The sequence below is a fragment of the Myxine glutinosa genome, chromosome 10, assembly GCF_964187855.1.
Source record: "Myxine glutinosa chromosome 10, kmMyxGlut1.1, whole genome shotgun sequence".
NCBI classification, from domain to species: Eukaryota; Metazoa; Chordata; class Myxini; order Myxiniformes; family Myxinidae; genus Myxine; species Myxine glutinosa.
In genome coordinates this window covers 6,984,385-6,999,541 of record NC_136270.1, presented here as the reverse complement: position 1 = coordinate 6,999,541, position 15,157 = coordinate 6,984,385, and the positions used below count along the sequence as shown (strand labels likewise).

Sequence of the window (15,157 nt, the reverse complement as noted above, 5' to 3'; positions counted from 1 at the left end):
TCAATGAGGGAAAAGACGAAAACGACGCAATGCAAAGAGGAAAATGAAGACAAACAGGTTGGAAATACTACTAAATTTATTCCTACTATTTACACACAAGCAACAAAAAACAATTCAGTTTATTTACAAGTACAAGACGCATGTGACACAGTGCAAATTTAGCTTATCTACAGACTTAACTTATTACCCAGGACAGAACAAACAAAGACGACTCACACGGGGAATGCCAGGGATGGCAGAAGGTGGATGGCTGGCGGGAGAGGAAAGGTCCAAGGGGGGGGTCTTGCAGCACAACCGGCGCGTTCAGCAGCCGCCGTTCCGTTTCGGCCCTGCTCCGAACCGCCGTTCAGGCCCCCTTTGGCGGTCGGGTGTCGCGGCTGCGGCGGCCTCCGTCCGCTGCGTTCCCAGGACTTGTCTCACTGGTCTGGTCCCTCAACCCTCAACTCTTTCTTGCTTCTCTCACTCCTCACCACCGACTTCTCTCTCTGGCAACCGACTGTGACCAACTCCTTGCAACTCTCTTTCTTCTTCTCTTCTCTTCTCATCTCATGCTCATCTCCAAGGCCTCTCTGATAAAGCAGTCCCTTACAGTCGCTTTTATCACCTCCAGCGAAATCAAGCCGCCGACTCCGAGGGCACACCTACCGGGTCACTCACCGCGGCCCTGGTTGGTCGCGCGACCCTCGGGCTCCGCCCCGGACGACGACGGGCGGGCGCGCCCCTCCCCTCCTCTGACGAGGTGGAGACACGCCTTTCTTCCCTGACTCGAGCCTCGTGGTCAATGGCGGTTATTGGAGGGGAGGTGATTGGGAATCGAGGCTCAGCAATGACGAGAGGGGATGTAATATGGCAATCGAGGGTCGGCAATCACGAAAGGGGGGATGTGAAGGAAATGGGGATTTTTGGGGATGGGAATGGAAGGGGATCTATTCTCTTTCACTGGTGCAATGGAGTATTTCAATTAATGGGAGACACAGCCTTATCTTAAAACACAGAATAAGATATAACTATCGAACATGAATATCCTATGATTGGCTGACGTGTATGCTTGTGGACTATGGGACGCCCTTTTGATCTTACACAGCTCCGGAGGCAGGAGGCACAGCACAACAACAATAATAATAATCATACAGCACACAATAAAAAAAAATATATGCAGTCCTCATATCCACAACAATATATATATATATACACAAAGAATTAAGTTAAGCACCCCCCCCGTTTTTTTACAACCTCGCACATTACAAGTTTGTTGTCGTCAAAACAGTGTAATATACCCATGATATTGCTATATTTTCTGGAGAAGTGATATTATGGTCACATAAAAACATAACAATCATGCCGTTTTCAATATTTTATTCTGAATAATTTAAGGTGAAATTTTTTGGGAATTTTAGGCATATTTTCACCTCAATTTAAGTATGGAGCTATAGGTCCATCACGGACAGTGTGGATGACGTTTATGTTTTCTAACGTACAGTCATTGTTCTGAGAAGACCTCTAGCGATCTTTGCGTCAATAACGTGTGTAGGACCCACGTGATCGGATCACTGACTCAACCAATCACTTTTTTTCACTTTGATCACTCAATTTCATCAATGGATAATTGCTAATGTCATACCAATCATTATTTGATCTCACATACCTTAGAATATATGCCAATGTATACATATACACAACGAATATATATTAGGGGGTGCTTACCTTAATTCGTTGTGTAGGGGTGCTTAACTTAATTCTTTGTGTATATATATATATATATATATATATATATATATATATATATATATATATATATATATATATAGATAGATAGATAGATAGATATATATAGATATATATATAGATATATATTCATCTGTTGATGTTTCATTACTTGCAAAATCGAAGATTTTTCAAGTATATTGGTCGGTTGTGTTTGTGGTTCTGTGTCTGTTTGTTTGTTTGTCACCGGCCTACAGGTCACAATTTTTAACCGATCTTCACGAAACTTCACCAAATGGTAGAGTTGGTCAAAAGCAAGAAGCCTATTGTTTTCGGGGTCAAAAGGTCAACATAGGCCAAAGGTCACCAACTTTGCTAAATTTCTAAAATCCTCAATTTTCAGCCGATTGACTTGAAATTTGAAGAGGACTTGCATATCTGGTCACTAAATTCAACCACCAAGTATTTTTGAGGTCAACATAGGCCAAAAAGGTCAACATAGGCCAAATTTCTAAAATCCTCAATTTTCATCCAATTGACTTGAAATTTGAAGAGGACTTGCATATCTGGTCACTGAATTCAACCACCAAGTATTTTTGAGGTCAACATAGGCCAAATTTCTAAAATCCTCAATTTTCATCCAATTGACTTGAAATTTGAGGAGGACTTGCATATCTGGTCACTGAATTCAACCACCAAGTATTTTTGAGGTCAACATAGGCCAAATTTCTAAAATCCTCAATTTTCATCCAATTGACTTGAAATTTGAAGAGGACTTGCATATCTGGTCACTGAATTCAACCACCAAGTATTTTTGAGGTCAACAATGGCCAAAAGGTCAACATAGGCCAAATTTCTAAAATCCTCAATTTTCATCCAATTGACTTGACAATTGAACAGCATTTGCATATCTGCTCACTGAATTCACCCACCAAGTATTTTTGAGGTCAACTTAGGCCAAAAGGTCAACATAGGCCAAATTTCTAAAATCCTCAATTTTCATCCAATTGACTTGAAATTTGAAGAGGACTTGCATATCTGGTCACTGAATTCAACCATAACTTATATTTTAGGTGAACATAGGCCAAAAGGTCAACATAGGCCAAAAGGTCAACATAGGCCAAATTTCTAAAATCCTCAATTTTCATCCAATTGACTTGAAATTTGAAGAGGAGTTGCATATCTGGTCACTGAATTCAACCACGTATTATATTTTAGGTAAACACAGGCCAAAAGGTCAACATCGGCCAAATTTCTGAAATCACCAATTTTCATTTGATTGACTTGAACTTCTTAGAGCATTTATATATATGGTCACTGAATTCAACCACCATCAATTTTTGAGGTCAACATAGGCCAAAAGGTCAACATAGGCCAAATTTTTAATATCCTCACTTTTCATCCGATTGACTGGAAAATTGAACCGCATTTGCACATCGTCACTAAATAGGGAAACTAACTAGTTTTGAGGTCAAAAGGTCAAAGGTCAACTCAAGGTCAACCTTCCAAAATCATCATTTTTCATCTGAAAAATCATCAATTTTCATCCTGTTGACCCGAGCTTTGATCAAGATTGTAAATTTTAATCTTCATGAAATGGACAATTTGCTGTATCAATGGAAAACTTTGGGGGGTGGGGGGGGGGGGATTTTGCAAATATCGTGCTACGCATGACGTCTTCTTGTTTTGTATTTTATTCTGTCTTTTTTGCAATTGTTGGGGCTATATTCGTTGCTGTTCGCGTTTGGTGCACGACGTCTTCTTATCATACCTGTTTTTGGAAGTTTTTTGCAAGGTGAGTGAGAGGCTCCCTTTCTGGCTTGCTGTGTTCATGCTTGTACAGAAATTGTATTTGGTAGACTGTTGAGCTATTCATGTACTCTGCTAATCCTCCAATCGTTGCTCTGTGCACCTGATTGAGTTCCATCAGACCGCCACTTCCTTATTTCCTTGGCATGTACATTCTTGTGACGCATTGATTTTTGTAGAACATTTTGTGGATAGTGAGGCGTTTCCTTGTTTTGATATCTAGTTTTTGATATCCACTTGTGGCCAGTTTACTATTCTGCAGCTGTACTAGAACAAAGGTACTGCGAGTTGGTTTATGGTTTCAATTTTGTTGTGGTGAGATATGTTTTCAGGATCAGCCTCGTTTTACACAGGTATTCTTTGGTAATTGGTTTGCGCATTTTTTATGACAAATTTGATGGTGCTCTTCGACTCCAAGGTATTTATAAGATGCTTCGTTGTCTAGTTTCTGTATTGTTGTATCTCGGTCGATTATATTATTTATTTATTTATTTATTTTTAATTTATGTCGCACGTTTTTGTTGGTCTACCTTGCAGGAATGTGCACTTGGCACACTTATCTAGGCCAAATTCCATTTGGATGTCGTCGGAGAACTATTTCACTAATTACACCCACCAGGGAGTAATGCATTCGATTGTGTGTGTGTGCGTATGTGTGTTCGTGTGTTCGTATGTTTGTGAACAGGATATCTGGAAAAGTTCTGAACGGATTTGGATGAAAGTTGGTGGGATGATTGCCCTTGGGATAAGGAAGAATTGATTAGTTTTTGGTGAAGCTCAGGATATTATTCCGGATCCCTGAATTTTTTGAAGGATTGTTTACCATTGGAAGATAGGGCTCCAACTTGACCCACGGCGGGAGTATGCGCTCTACTGAGTGGCGTTCTAGTTTTTCTTGTTTCTTTGGACGTTCTTTTATTGGATGTTAGGGTGTATCCGTGTCCTTGCTCATTAATGAGGTTAGTTAGTGTGTCCAGGGACAGGCAAAACAGAAGAGGAGAAATGCTGTCTCTTTGGAAGATCCCACGTCGTATATTTACTCTTGGTATTTCAATCTTTCCTCCTGAGTGCTGCAGGATTCGTGATCCATGGCTTTCTCAATCAGCTTGATTATTTGGGGATTTATCTTGTACATTTGCATGCACTTTATCATCCATGAATATGGGACACTGTCAAAAGCTTTTCTTTTTTTAATAGTCTATCCATGCTGTGGACAATTTGGTTCTTCTCGTATTGCAATTTTTGTGTATGGCCTTATTTAGTAATACGTGGTCTATTCTGTCACATCCTCTCTTGCATCCCTTCTGTTCTGCCTCTAGGTCTCTTTGTTATGTTAGGTGGTGGTACATTGTTTCTGTGATAATTCCTGTTAACAGTTTGTATGTTGGTAGAGAGGTTATTGGCCAGTATTTGTGGGGTAGTTGTCTCTTCAGGTTTTGGGATGAGGAAGGTATTACTTCTGTGAGCCATTCATCCATTTCCTGATCCCCTTGGATAAGTTCATTGAATGCTTGAGCATAGTGATCGTGGAGAGCATCAAATTGATTCATCCAGTAGTTTGGGATCTCATCTGGGCCAGGGATTTTGAAGTTTGCTATCTTTGTTTGCCAGTTGTTGTCTTATTTTTTTCTGCATCTATTATTACCTGTATCTCAAAGAAATTTTTTGAAATTTGTAGAATTTGTTTTCCCACTTGGAAGTTGTGGGTTACATGTGTAAATAAAGGTGGAAAAGATCTGATTTAATGCATTTTAATTCCAGGTTATAAGGCAACAAAAGGTAAAAATTTTGAAAGGGGGTGTAGACTTTCTAGATATAGGCACTGCACCTCCATGCTATCCTGCCAGCTCTTAATGCATAATAGCTACATAAAATACTCACCAAAATGTCACCACGTGGGCCAGATCAAAACTTACTGTGGGCCGTATCTGGCTTGCAGGCCGGGAGGTTCCCTATGCCTACCCTAGGCATTGTATTGGGACTGCTCTTGTTCCTAATCGACATAAACGACTTATCTGATACTCTTCAAAACCCTCTTCTCCCTTTTGCAGATTGCTCCACTTTGTCATACAGTGCTCCTTACCACTGGTGGTTCTTGTTCAGCCTGTGGCTGCTGGTTGCCTCATTTTCTGGGGGCGCAGCTGTGACGTTGATGCAGTGCACTTTATTACCAGTGAGCTGGTACTCATTTTGATGACCTCGGAAGGATGACTGGCTGAGTCAACCCACCCGGTGTTAACTGAACTGCATGACGGGACTCGGATTCAGGACCCTAAGATCCTCAAGCTAGCCACCTTAGGCGTTAAGCCAACACCGGGCTTCTCTATGCCATTGACAGACAGACAGACAGATTAGGTCTGCATCACTGCTGATCTGGAGTTTATTAGATGCTGATTTAATAAATGTAACATGTCCTTCCCTCAAGGAAAATCTCAGTTTCACTCTGTTGCTCTGGAAGTGTCATCAAATGAACCATCATCTATCTAATTTCCATGATCTGCCACTGTAAGACTTTGTCTGTTAAACTTGTAGGCCTCACCATCAGACATGCCCTCTTCTGGACTGACTCTATAGCAAAACTGGCTTCCAAAGCCAGCTGCATATGGGGATTCTTCAATTGTTCAAAGTCTTTACTTGAAATGTTGTAAGTTCTCGCAGTCAACCTTTATCCTCAACTCAATCCAGAACTGCTCTCCCTTCCTTGCTGCCTATCTGCTATTATCACATTCTCTCCTGGATTATATCGCTCTTGCCATTCTTAAATATTATATGCATCTCCCAACGTCTCCCGCTTTGAGGCCAAAGAACAATATCTGTTGCTCTTGTAATCACAGGTTGGTCGGTGGCCTTTTCTTTCTTTCTTTTACTTTCTTTAGCCACTACTTCTCTGGTCTAGCTTCCTGTGACCTTCCTGTTCTGGTCTCAGCTCTCAACCCTCCCCAACAACTCCAGGATGCATGTATTCTTCCAGTAACCTCCCCTTTGTCAAACTTCACAGCTCTATTGGTCTTCACTTAACCCATCTGTAGAACTGCTTCCTGAAGTTCGTTTATCCCACTCTTCCCTACAGGATTTCAATCAAGCGGTGAACTTCCACCTCATGTCATCTACCATCCTTACTAGCTATTTTAATGTCCTGATTAACCATACTTAACCCAACACTCTTACTTGCAGGTTACTGTTTCCTTCCTTCTTCTCCATCCTCTTTTCCTGTTCATTTATGCCCTTCCTTATTGTGTTGCCCCACTGTCAGTTCATACCCTCTGTCACCCTGCTCTTCCTTGAACACTATCGATAATTTTTTTTGGCTTTCACTCATTTATTTTAAAATAATTTGCATCAACCTGATTAAATTAAATCACAGTGGCGATTGGCTGAATTATGTTGGCATGGCCATCATCTCGGTAACTTGGCTTATATATTTCAAAAACAGTTAAAGATTTAACTTTCACATTACACAGATCTATTCATCATACCACCCAAAAGGCAGGGGGCCGAGAGCATCAGCCTCGTGCCAATTTTTCTTTTCGTGCAATTGCTACATGAGTCCCCTAAACTTTGTCGAAACAAATCAAGAATCCATGTAGCCAATTGTTATATTTATAGTGCAGCCCAAGGCCAAACCTTTCGAAGAAAAAAGCAAATGCAAATGAACATTATTCCGGTAGATGTATTACTGACCGTCTTTCCCCGTGCTTCGTTGACTGAAATATTCCAAATCTGGATGCATTTTTTTAATGAGCCATGGCAAGAGGGTTTTTTTTTTTCCTTTGTGTGCCAAAAGCACTCTGTGGCAGATAAAGCGAGCACAGAACAAACTGCACCAAGATACCCACACGTGACTTTTTTTGGAATTATATTTATCAACTTTTATATATTTATATTTATTGGTCATTGGTCTCGAAAGCAGCAGCTACTGCATTTGAGATGGAGTACAGAAGGAGATTTTCAAAACTAACATGTAACTTGAAAATGCGTAAGTACACCTACCGCAGTGCTACCTTCTCGGAGCTAACATAATTTATCAGAACTAGTCATGGCACCTCAGCAAAGGACTTCTGTGACTCACTGGGATTGACACAATCTGTCAATTTCCCGACCCGGATCTCAGCCAATGGAGTATCTTCTCTTCTAGACTTGGTTATGACAAACTTCCCTGCTAATGTCTGCTGCTCTTCTTCTGCTCCAATCGGTTCTTCTGATCATGTGCTTGTCAAAGTGGACATCTCTCTGGCCATTCTCAGAGAGCCTCCTCAGCGTCGACGAGTCTGGCATTTCACTCAGGCTGACTGGGACGGTCTTCAAGCAGCCATCAATCGTCTGGATTGGTCTCCCATCTCCACTGCCTCTGACATCAATTCTTCCTGGGAATTCTTCCAAAGCAAACTGATCTCTCTCATGCACAGATTTATCCCATCTCGCCTTCAATTGTCTTACCCTTCCTCCCGTCCATGGTACACTGAATCTTGTGGTGAGGCAGTTGCCCTGAAACAACTTGCCTTTGCCTCTTGGAAGGCTAATCCAACTGAAGGAAATCTCAGTTCCTTCCACCAAGCTCGGAACAAGTGTGTGTCTACCCTCAGGAGTGCCAGGAAGCACTATCTCTCCTCACTCAAGAATGAACTCTCAAACCTGTCTCCTTCCTCCAAATCCTGGTGGCGTCTGGTCAAATCCGTTTCTGGTGTTTGTTCCCCCTCCATCCCCTCCCTTACCTCAAATGGCCACACAGTTGACATCGCACGTGACAAAGCCGAATGCCTCAACTCTGTGTTCGCCTCGAAATCCTTAGTCCCAAACCCATCTCTCTCTGTTCCCACCTTTCCCAGTCGAACCCAAATGCTCCTGGACTCTGTGTCCTTTTCTCCTGACAAGGTGGAGGAGTTTTTGTCAAACCTCGACTCTGATTCTGCAACTGGACCAGACGGCATCAGCCCACGGGTCCTAAAATCCTGCTCTGCCGCTCTATCTCACCCTCTCTCTGTTCTTTTCACCCTATCTTTTGCTCAAGGTCATCTGCCAGCATCCTGGAAATCAGCTAACATTACCGCTTTACACAAAAAAGGTGCAAAAACAGATCCTTGCAACTACAGACCAATCAGCCTGCTCCCAATTATCAGCAAAGTCATGGAATCCATCATTGCTTCGGATATGAAATCTTTCCTCTTCTCCAATGGCTTGATCTCTGATCATCAATTTGGTTTCAGACCAGGTCACTCTACTCTGGACATGCTGCTTCTGCTGTCTCAACAATGGATGGAGGTCCTGAATGCCAAACAGGAAATCAGAGCTGTCTCCCTTGACATATCAAGGGCCTTTGATACGGTCTGGCACCCAGCTCTGCTCACCAAACTCTCCTCCTATGGTATCCATGGAAATCTCCATGCATGGCTTGCGGACTTCCTCTCTGGTCGTAGTCAACGTGTGGCCCTGAATGGATTTCTCTCATCTCCCCTTCCTGTTCAGGCTGGAGTTCCCCAAGGAAGTGTGCTGGGCCCTGTGCTTTTTCTGGTCTTTATCAATGATCTCTCTGACTCTCTGGAAAATCCTCTCTATCTCTTTGCTGATGACTCCACTCTCTGCCGCTCCATTCCTCTTCCCTCAGATAGGCAGTCTGCAGCCTCCTCACTCTCTGAAGACCTGGACAAAATCACAGACTGGTCAAACAAGTGGAACATGTCTTTCAATCCTGCCAAATCTCACTCTCTTACTATGTCTCTCCGAAAAGATCGACTGGACAACCCTCCCATCTACTTTCTCAACAATCCTCTCCAAGAAGTTCTGTCACTCAAGCTTTTGGGTCTCACTATCTGCCATGATCTTTCTTGGGAAAACCACATTTCCAAGCTGGCCTCCAAAGCCAGTCGCCGACTGGGCATCCTCCGTCGTGCGAAGTCCTTCCTCGGCACACCTGAGCTCCTCACCACATACAAGGCTTTCATCCGCAGCTCAATGGAATACTGTTCTCCCCTATGGGCTGGTGCTCCTGCCTCACACCTGGCTCGGCTTCACGCTGTTGAATCCAAAGCTTTCAAAATCATTGGAATCTCCCGCGATGAAGCTATCTCTGAGGGCCTTTCACTCACTCACCGCAGGCAGGTAGGTGGTCTTTCTGTCTTCTACCGACTCCTCTCCGGCCTTGCTCCCCCAGCTCTCTCCGTGCTCTGTCCCCCAAATATTCCTACAGGTCGCACAAGATCTGCCAGCAACCCTCTGATGGTTAAACTGCCGAAATCTCGGCTCTCTGCTCACCTTCACTCTTTCATTCCTCTTTTCTCCCGCCTGTGGAACAAACTCCCACACTCCCTTCAATCCCTCTCCTCCCTCCAGGTCTTTAAAACAGCTGTTCACCACCATCTCTTATCTTCCCCCATCCATAACCTTGATCTTTTCTACCCCCACTAATTCACCCCAGATCCACCTTGTTTGAAATTCCAACTTATTTCCTGGAAATCCTGGCAGTGTCCATATGTTTATACCTCTCCCACCCCCCCCCCCTTCACATGCCTCCCCCCCTTCACATGCCTCCCCCCTTCACATGCCTCCCCCCCAAAGCCCTCTCCCTCCCACAGATCTCTCGATGTCTCCATGTCTCTCGGTCCCTGCTCTCAAATGTTGTGTTTGTGTCCTTCCCCCTCTCTCCCCATCTTGTCTACCGCTCCCGATGTTATTTGTTTTATGTGTCTGTTTGTCTTTCTGTGTGATTAATTTTCGCTCTCTCACGAGCCTCGATCTTGTATACAAAACAAAACAAAAAAAAAAAAAAAACAAAAAAAAAAAAAAAAAACGGCGGATACTCGTCTTTGAGCTGTCGGAGCTGGGTTTGTTTCCTAAACTGATGATACATCCATCCACCTTCCTGGATTTTCCTTAATTCTACTTTATTTACAAAATGCATTAAATGATTTTCGAACTTGTGCTTCTTTGCTCTAATAATTAGTTCATTTGCCTGACACATTCTGTTGTTTCATGAATTTCTGTAAATTCAGAATACCAGTAATGTGAACTATATGACTCCACTCCACATTATGCAGTCCACCTCCATCTCACTGTGACAGCAGTTGTATCAAACCACTATTGATCTGGACTTAATTAGATGTTGGTCTGATAATTGGAACATTTCTTTCAATTCTGGCATATCTTATTCTCATCCTGCAATTCCAGAAGGATCACCGAATGAACACACCTATCTACTGTATTTCCATGTAGATGGAATAACTACAGTTGGTTTAATTGTGAAGGCTATTGTTGATAACTTTTGCTACGACGAAGGTGTGACACCCCAACCCAAACATCAGCTTTTCCTTGCTTCACATGGTGGTTAGCATATTCCCATAAACATTCACTTGATCATATATATATATATATATATATATATATATATATATATATATATATATATATATATATATATATATATATATATATATATATATATATATATATATATATATACCTAAACTGCCGGAGCTGTGGTCGGACGACGAGCTCGGAAGCTGACGATTCCTGACGGACACTGCATCGACAGATAAGCTCGCACACACAAACGCGACGTTTTATTTTATCCATTCTCCCATTTGTTGTGTAGTTCGAAGTCCGTGTGTAAGAGCGCTCACTAGGGGGTTTAGTTATTACCGGCGCGTTCTTTTCCTGTCCCGATATTTATTAAATAAACCCTTGTATTATTTTCCCGAACAACTTTAATTCCGTTTTGTGAGAGTTTAATTGATTCGCAGGGTGAAGACATCGTCAGACCGTCAGGTACGCCGGCATTCTCCCCTAAACCCCCCTGCTCGCGTATCGTCAGCCATCAATTGGAAACGCCTCATCAAGCTCGATTGCTATCCGTGGACGCTCTGTCTTAATAGAGTCGTCCACAGGACAATACTATCTATCATTCCTCTGAGTATCCAGTTGAGTTCCAGTTGAGTTTGAGTACCAGTTTGAGTTGAGTACCAACTTGTTCTTGAGTAATCAAAAAATTGAGTACCAGTTCACTGGTAATTCCCTGTTTGTCGTTAAAGGCTGCAAAACGGGTTGGCGTCAGGAAGGGCATCCGGCCGTAAAACATTGCTTCAAAAAGGGGACCGAAAAACAACAACAACCACGGTTCCCGAAAAAGGCCAACCCCCGCTTTGCGGGGAAAAAATGGCCTCTAAAGGTGTTTTTTTTAATTTTTTTTTTATTCCTCATTCCTTTAAAAAAAAAATTTTTTATTCCTCATGGAGCTTCATTCTGCAAAATTACTGAGTGTAATTGTTCCCTAGACTGAGCATACTGTTCCCTACATATTTAACTGAGTATTTATACCGTTGTTGTTGTTGTTGTTGTTGTTGTTGTTGTTGTTGGAGTTGGTGTTCTATGCAGTTATGCAAATCAGATTGTGGGCAATTCTCACAATAGGAAAGTGGAGTTTCATGACTTCTAATGAGTTGGTGTACATCTCGCTCTATCGGCCAAATGCATAGGGTTTACACACACACACACACACACACACACACACACACACACACACACACACACACACACACACACACACACACACACACACACACACCACACACACACCACACACACAGATCTTGGATACTTTAGATGTTTTGGTTTACGGAGGTGGATACTTTGACACCTGGTAGGTCTCAGTTTCATGTCCTGAAACCCGCCCACGTATGGAGATAACAGGAAAAAACAACTTGCAGACACACACACACACACACACACACACACACACACACACACACACACACACACACGGGGACACACACACACACACACGTCGACTCGTGGAAGAGTTTATAATGGGAGGAAAGGGGACAATTCACAGATAACAGAACGGCAAGGAATATACGGATAAGAAAGCAAGAAAGACACGCATGCAGAACAAGAAACAAGATTTGTCTTTAGATTTACCAACAAATGTCATTTGTACAAAAGTATTCACTATTATTTGACCTATTACTATATTGCATGCAATACCTGCCCACGATACAGTTCTACCAAAAGTAATTGGATGTTTAGGAAATAATGCAGGGTTATATATCACAACTATTCATTCAATGGGTGATGGTTTCTGGTGTGGGTGCAGCACAGGCATGATGGGCCGACTGGCCCCCTCCTGCATTCAAAGTTCCTTGTATCATATTTCTCCTTTTAAAGCAAGTGCAAGTTTAGTAGTGGATTGTGGTCTGTTGACTTTGTCTCAGATGGTGTTCCAATATGTCTCGGAGTGACTTTATTGGGATTAAGTCGGGCTGTTGGACTGTTCGTTGCATTTTTCCGAAATTATCCTCGGAACAATTCATGTGTGTTGTCATGCTGGGAGACAGAAGGATTTTGTAGTGTGATTACAAGTTGGTGGTGCAACATTGGCTAAAATGTCACAATAATGCACCTTTCTAAATCGAATGCAGCTTGGAAAGGTGAATTCCATGTTTGAGTGTGCTGTCTCAAAACAGCACAAAAAGTGAAAGCAACAATAATAATCAGTAATTTGTGTTGCTCAATTAGTTTCAATTGGGCACAACTGGTAAGAGGATAAACTGACAGGAAAGGGGAAGAGAGAAAGAGGGAGAGAAGGGGAAGAAACACTGAAATCAGCAAGTAAGAGTTTTTGGTGAGTAACGGTTAATGTGAGTAATAAAGATAAAGCGTCAGGATTGGGAATGATAAGAGATGGTGGTGCACTGCTTGCTTGAAGCCCTGGAGAGAAGAGTGGTACAGAACAGCCTCTGGAAGGTGGTTCCATAGATGGGAGAAGCAAGGAATGAAGGAGTTGAGGCGTGCAGAGTCTGGATTTTTTTTCAAGATTTACCAGGAGAGGGTGACTGGGAGAACGTGGAGTTGATCAGGGATGGAAGACTGAGAGAGTGTAGGGAGCAATGCTGGAGAATAGACGGTAAAAACAGAGACCACCAACGTGCCTGCAATGTGAGGGCAACTGACCTTGTGCTTTGGCCTCGTCAAGGGAGATTCCAATAATTTTGAGACCTTTAGATCCCGCAGAATATAGGAGAGATAGATGTGTCTAGCTGGAGCGCCAGCGCATAGTGGAGGTCAGTATTCCATTGAGCTATATAATATTGGATAGGCCTTTGTTGCTTTGACTTCTTCAATTTTAATTTTTGTAGTAGGGTTAGTGGCTTTTTTTTCCGCCTTCACATACACAGTTCTCTCACTTTCGTCACCAATTCAGCAAACACAACTCTTCCCTTTTTCCTCTCGGTTGTTTCCATCCTGGAAGCCAAAGAATCCTGTTACTTGCTGCTCCTTCCACTGACGTGCTGATAAAAAACCAAAATTTTCTTTCAGCCTGCATTAGGTGTAAATTGAGCTTTTAATTTCTAGATTTGCACCACCGTGAGCCGTGCTACTGCCTTGTGGCGTCTCTGCAGATGGTGGCCGGGTCGGTGAGAGGGACAATGCCAGCACAGGCGTGACGGGCTGCAGCAATTTAGTTGGGCGTCGACTGGCACGACAGGGCTCCCGTGGCACAGAAACGCCTCCTCCCGCACCTTTGACGACCTCCTCGAACCGCGTGGGGCCGGAGGCGTCGTTTCTGGGCCGGAGCTCCAGGTATGAGAATGACTGCACGATGTCTGCATCGGTGGATTTGGTTGTGAAAGGCAGCAATGAAGGACGATCGAAAGTGGGTGTTGTGGATACTTCCGTCCACAAGCGAAGACCGACGGAGAACCTTATTTGGCACCACAGTGAAACTTTGGAGGGGCACGAGACTCGTCTCACATGTCCCGAGCATGAATCTGGTAAGGTGTGATTTTATTGATTTGTTTTGTTATTTTATCAAACACATTTTGCTTTTTCAAGTGCTAATAAACCGCAGCCTGGTGAAGCTAAAGCCATGGCTTGGAGCGCAATCATGTAGTGTCATGGTAACTTTATGGCATGCAGTTTTCAATCTGCAAAGTTTGCTGTTCTTTCAGAAAGCGGTACTCTGTGCTTGGGACCACCGATAATCTACGTAGAACGTTTAAATTAATTAGGTCGCAGGATGTGGGGAAGTGTCAACAAAATGCCACTTTTACAGGTCTTTTTTTGTGTGTATACAAGATCGAGGCTCATGTAAGAGCTAACATTAATCACAAAAAGACAAACTGACACATAAAACATATGATAAAGGGAGTGGGAGACAAGATGGGGAGAGATAGAGGGAAGCACACAAGCACAACAGTAGAGAAAAGAGACATCAGGAGGTCTGTGGGAGGGGGAGGGCTTGGGGGGAGGAATCACGGGAATGGGGGGGGGGGGTGGGGATGGGAGAGGTATAAAACACATGGACGTTGCTAAGACTTCCAGGAAAGAAGTCGGAATTTCAAAAAAGTGGATCTGGGGTGAATTAACGGGGGTCGAAAAGATCAAGGTTTTGGATGGGGGAAGACAAGAGATGGTGGTGAACAGCTGTTTTAAAGACCTGGAGGGACGAGTGGGATTGAATAATGAGGCAGTTTGGACCAGAGGCGGGAGAAAAGAGGAATGAAAGAGTGAAGGTGAGCAGAGAGTCTTGATTTTGGCAGTTTAACCATAAGAGGGTTGCAGGCAGATCTTGTGCAACCTGTAGGAATATTTGGGGGATAGAACACAGACAGAGCTGGGGGAGCTAGGCCGGAGAGGAGTCGGTAGAAGACAGAAA

General features: G+C 43.1%; 1 protein-coding gene across 5 annotated transcripts in view; it reads left to right on the top strand.

The window, feature by feature from the left end:
- CYLD (CYLD lysine 63 deubiquitinase) overlaps positions 1–15,157 on the top strand; it is a 134,820-nt gene that overhangs the window by 95,871 nt on the left and 23,792 nt on the right. For 3 of the 5 annotated variants that reach the window (XM_068127095.2, XM_068127096.2, XM_068127094.2), the window contains exon 7: positions 13,902–14,273. The exons of the other annotated variants lie outside the window; for them this stretch is intronic. In XM_068127095.2, the coding sequence (XP_067983196.1) occupies positions 13,902–14,273 (372 nt within the window). The remainder of the gene's footprint in view (positions 1–13,901; positions 14,274–15,157) is intronic. 5 annotated transcript variants of the gene reach the window in all.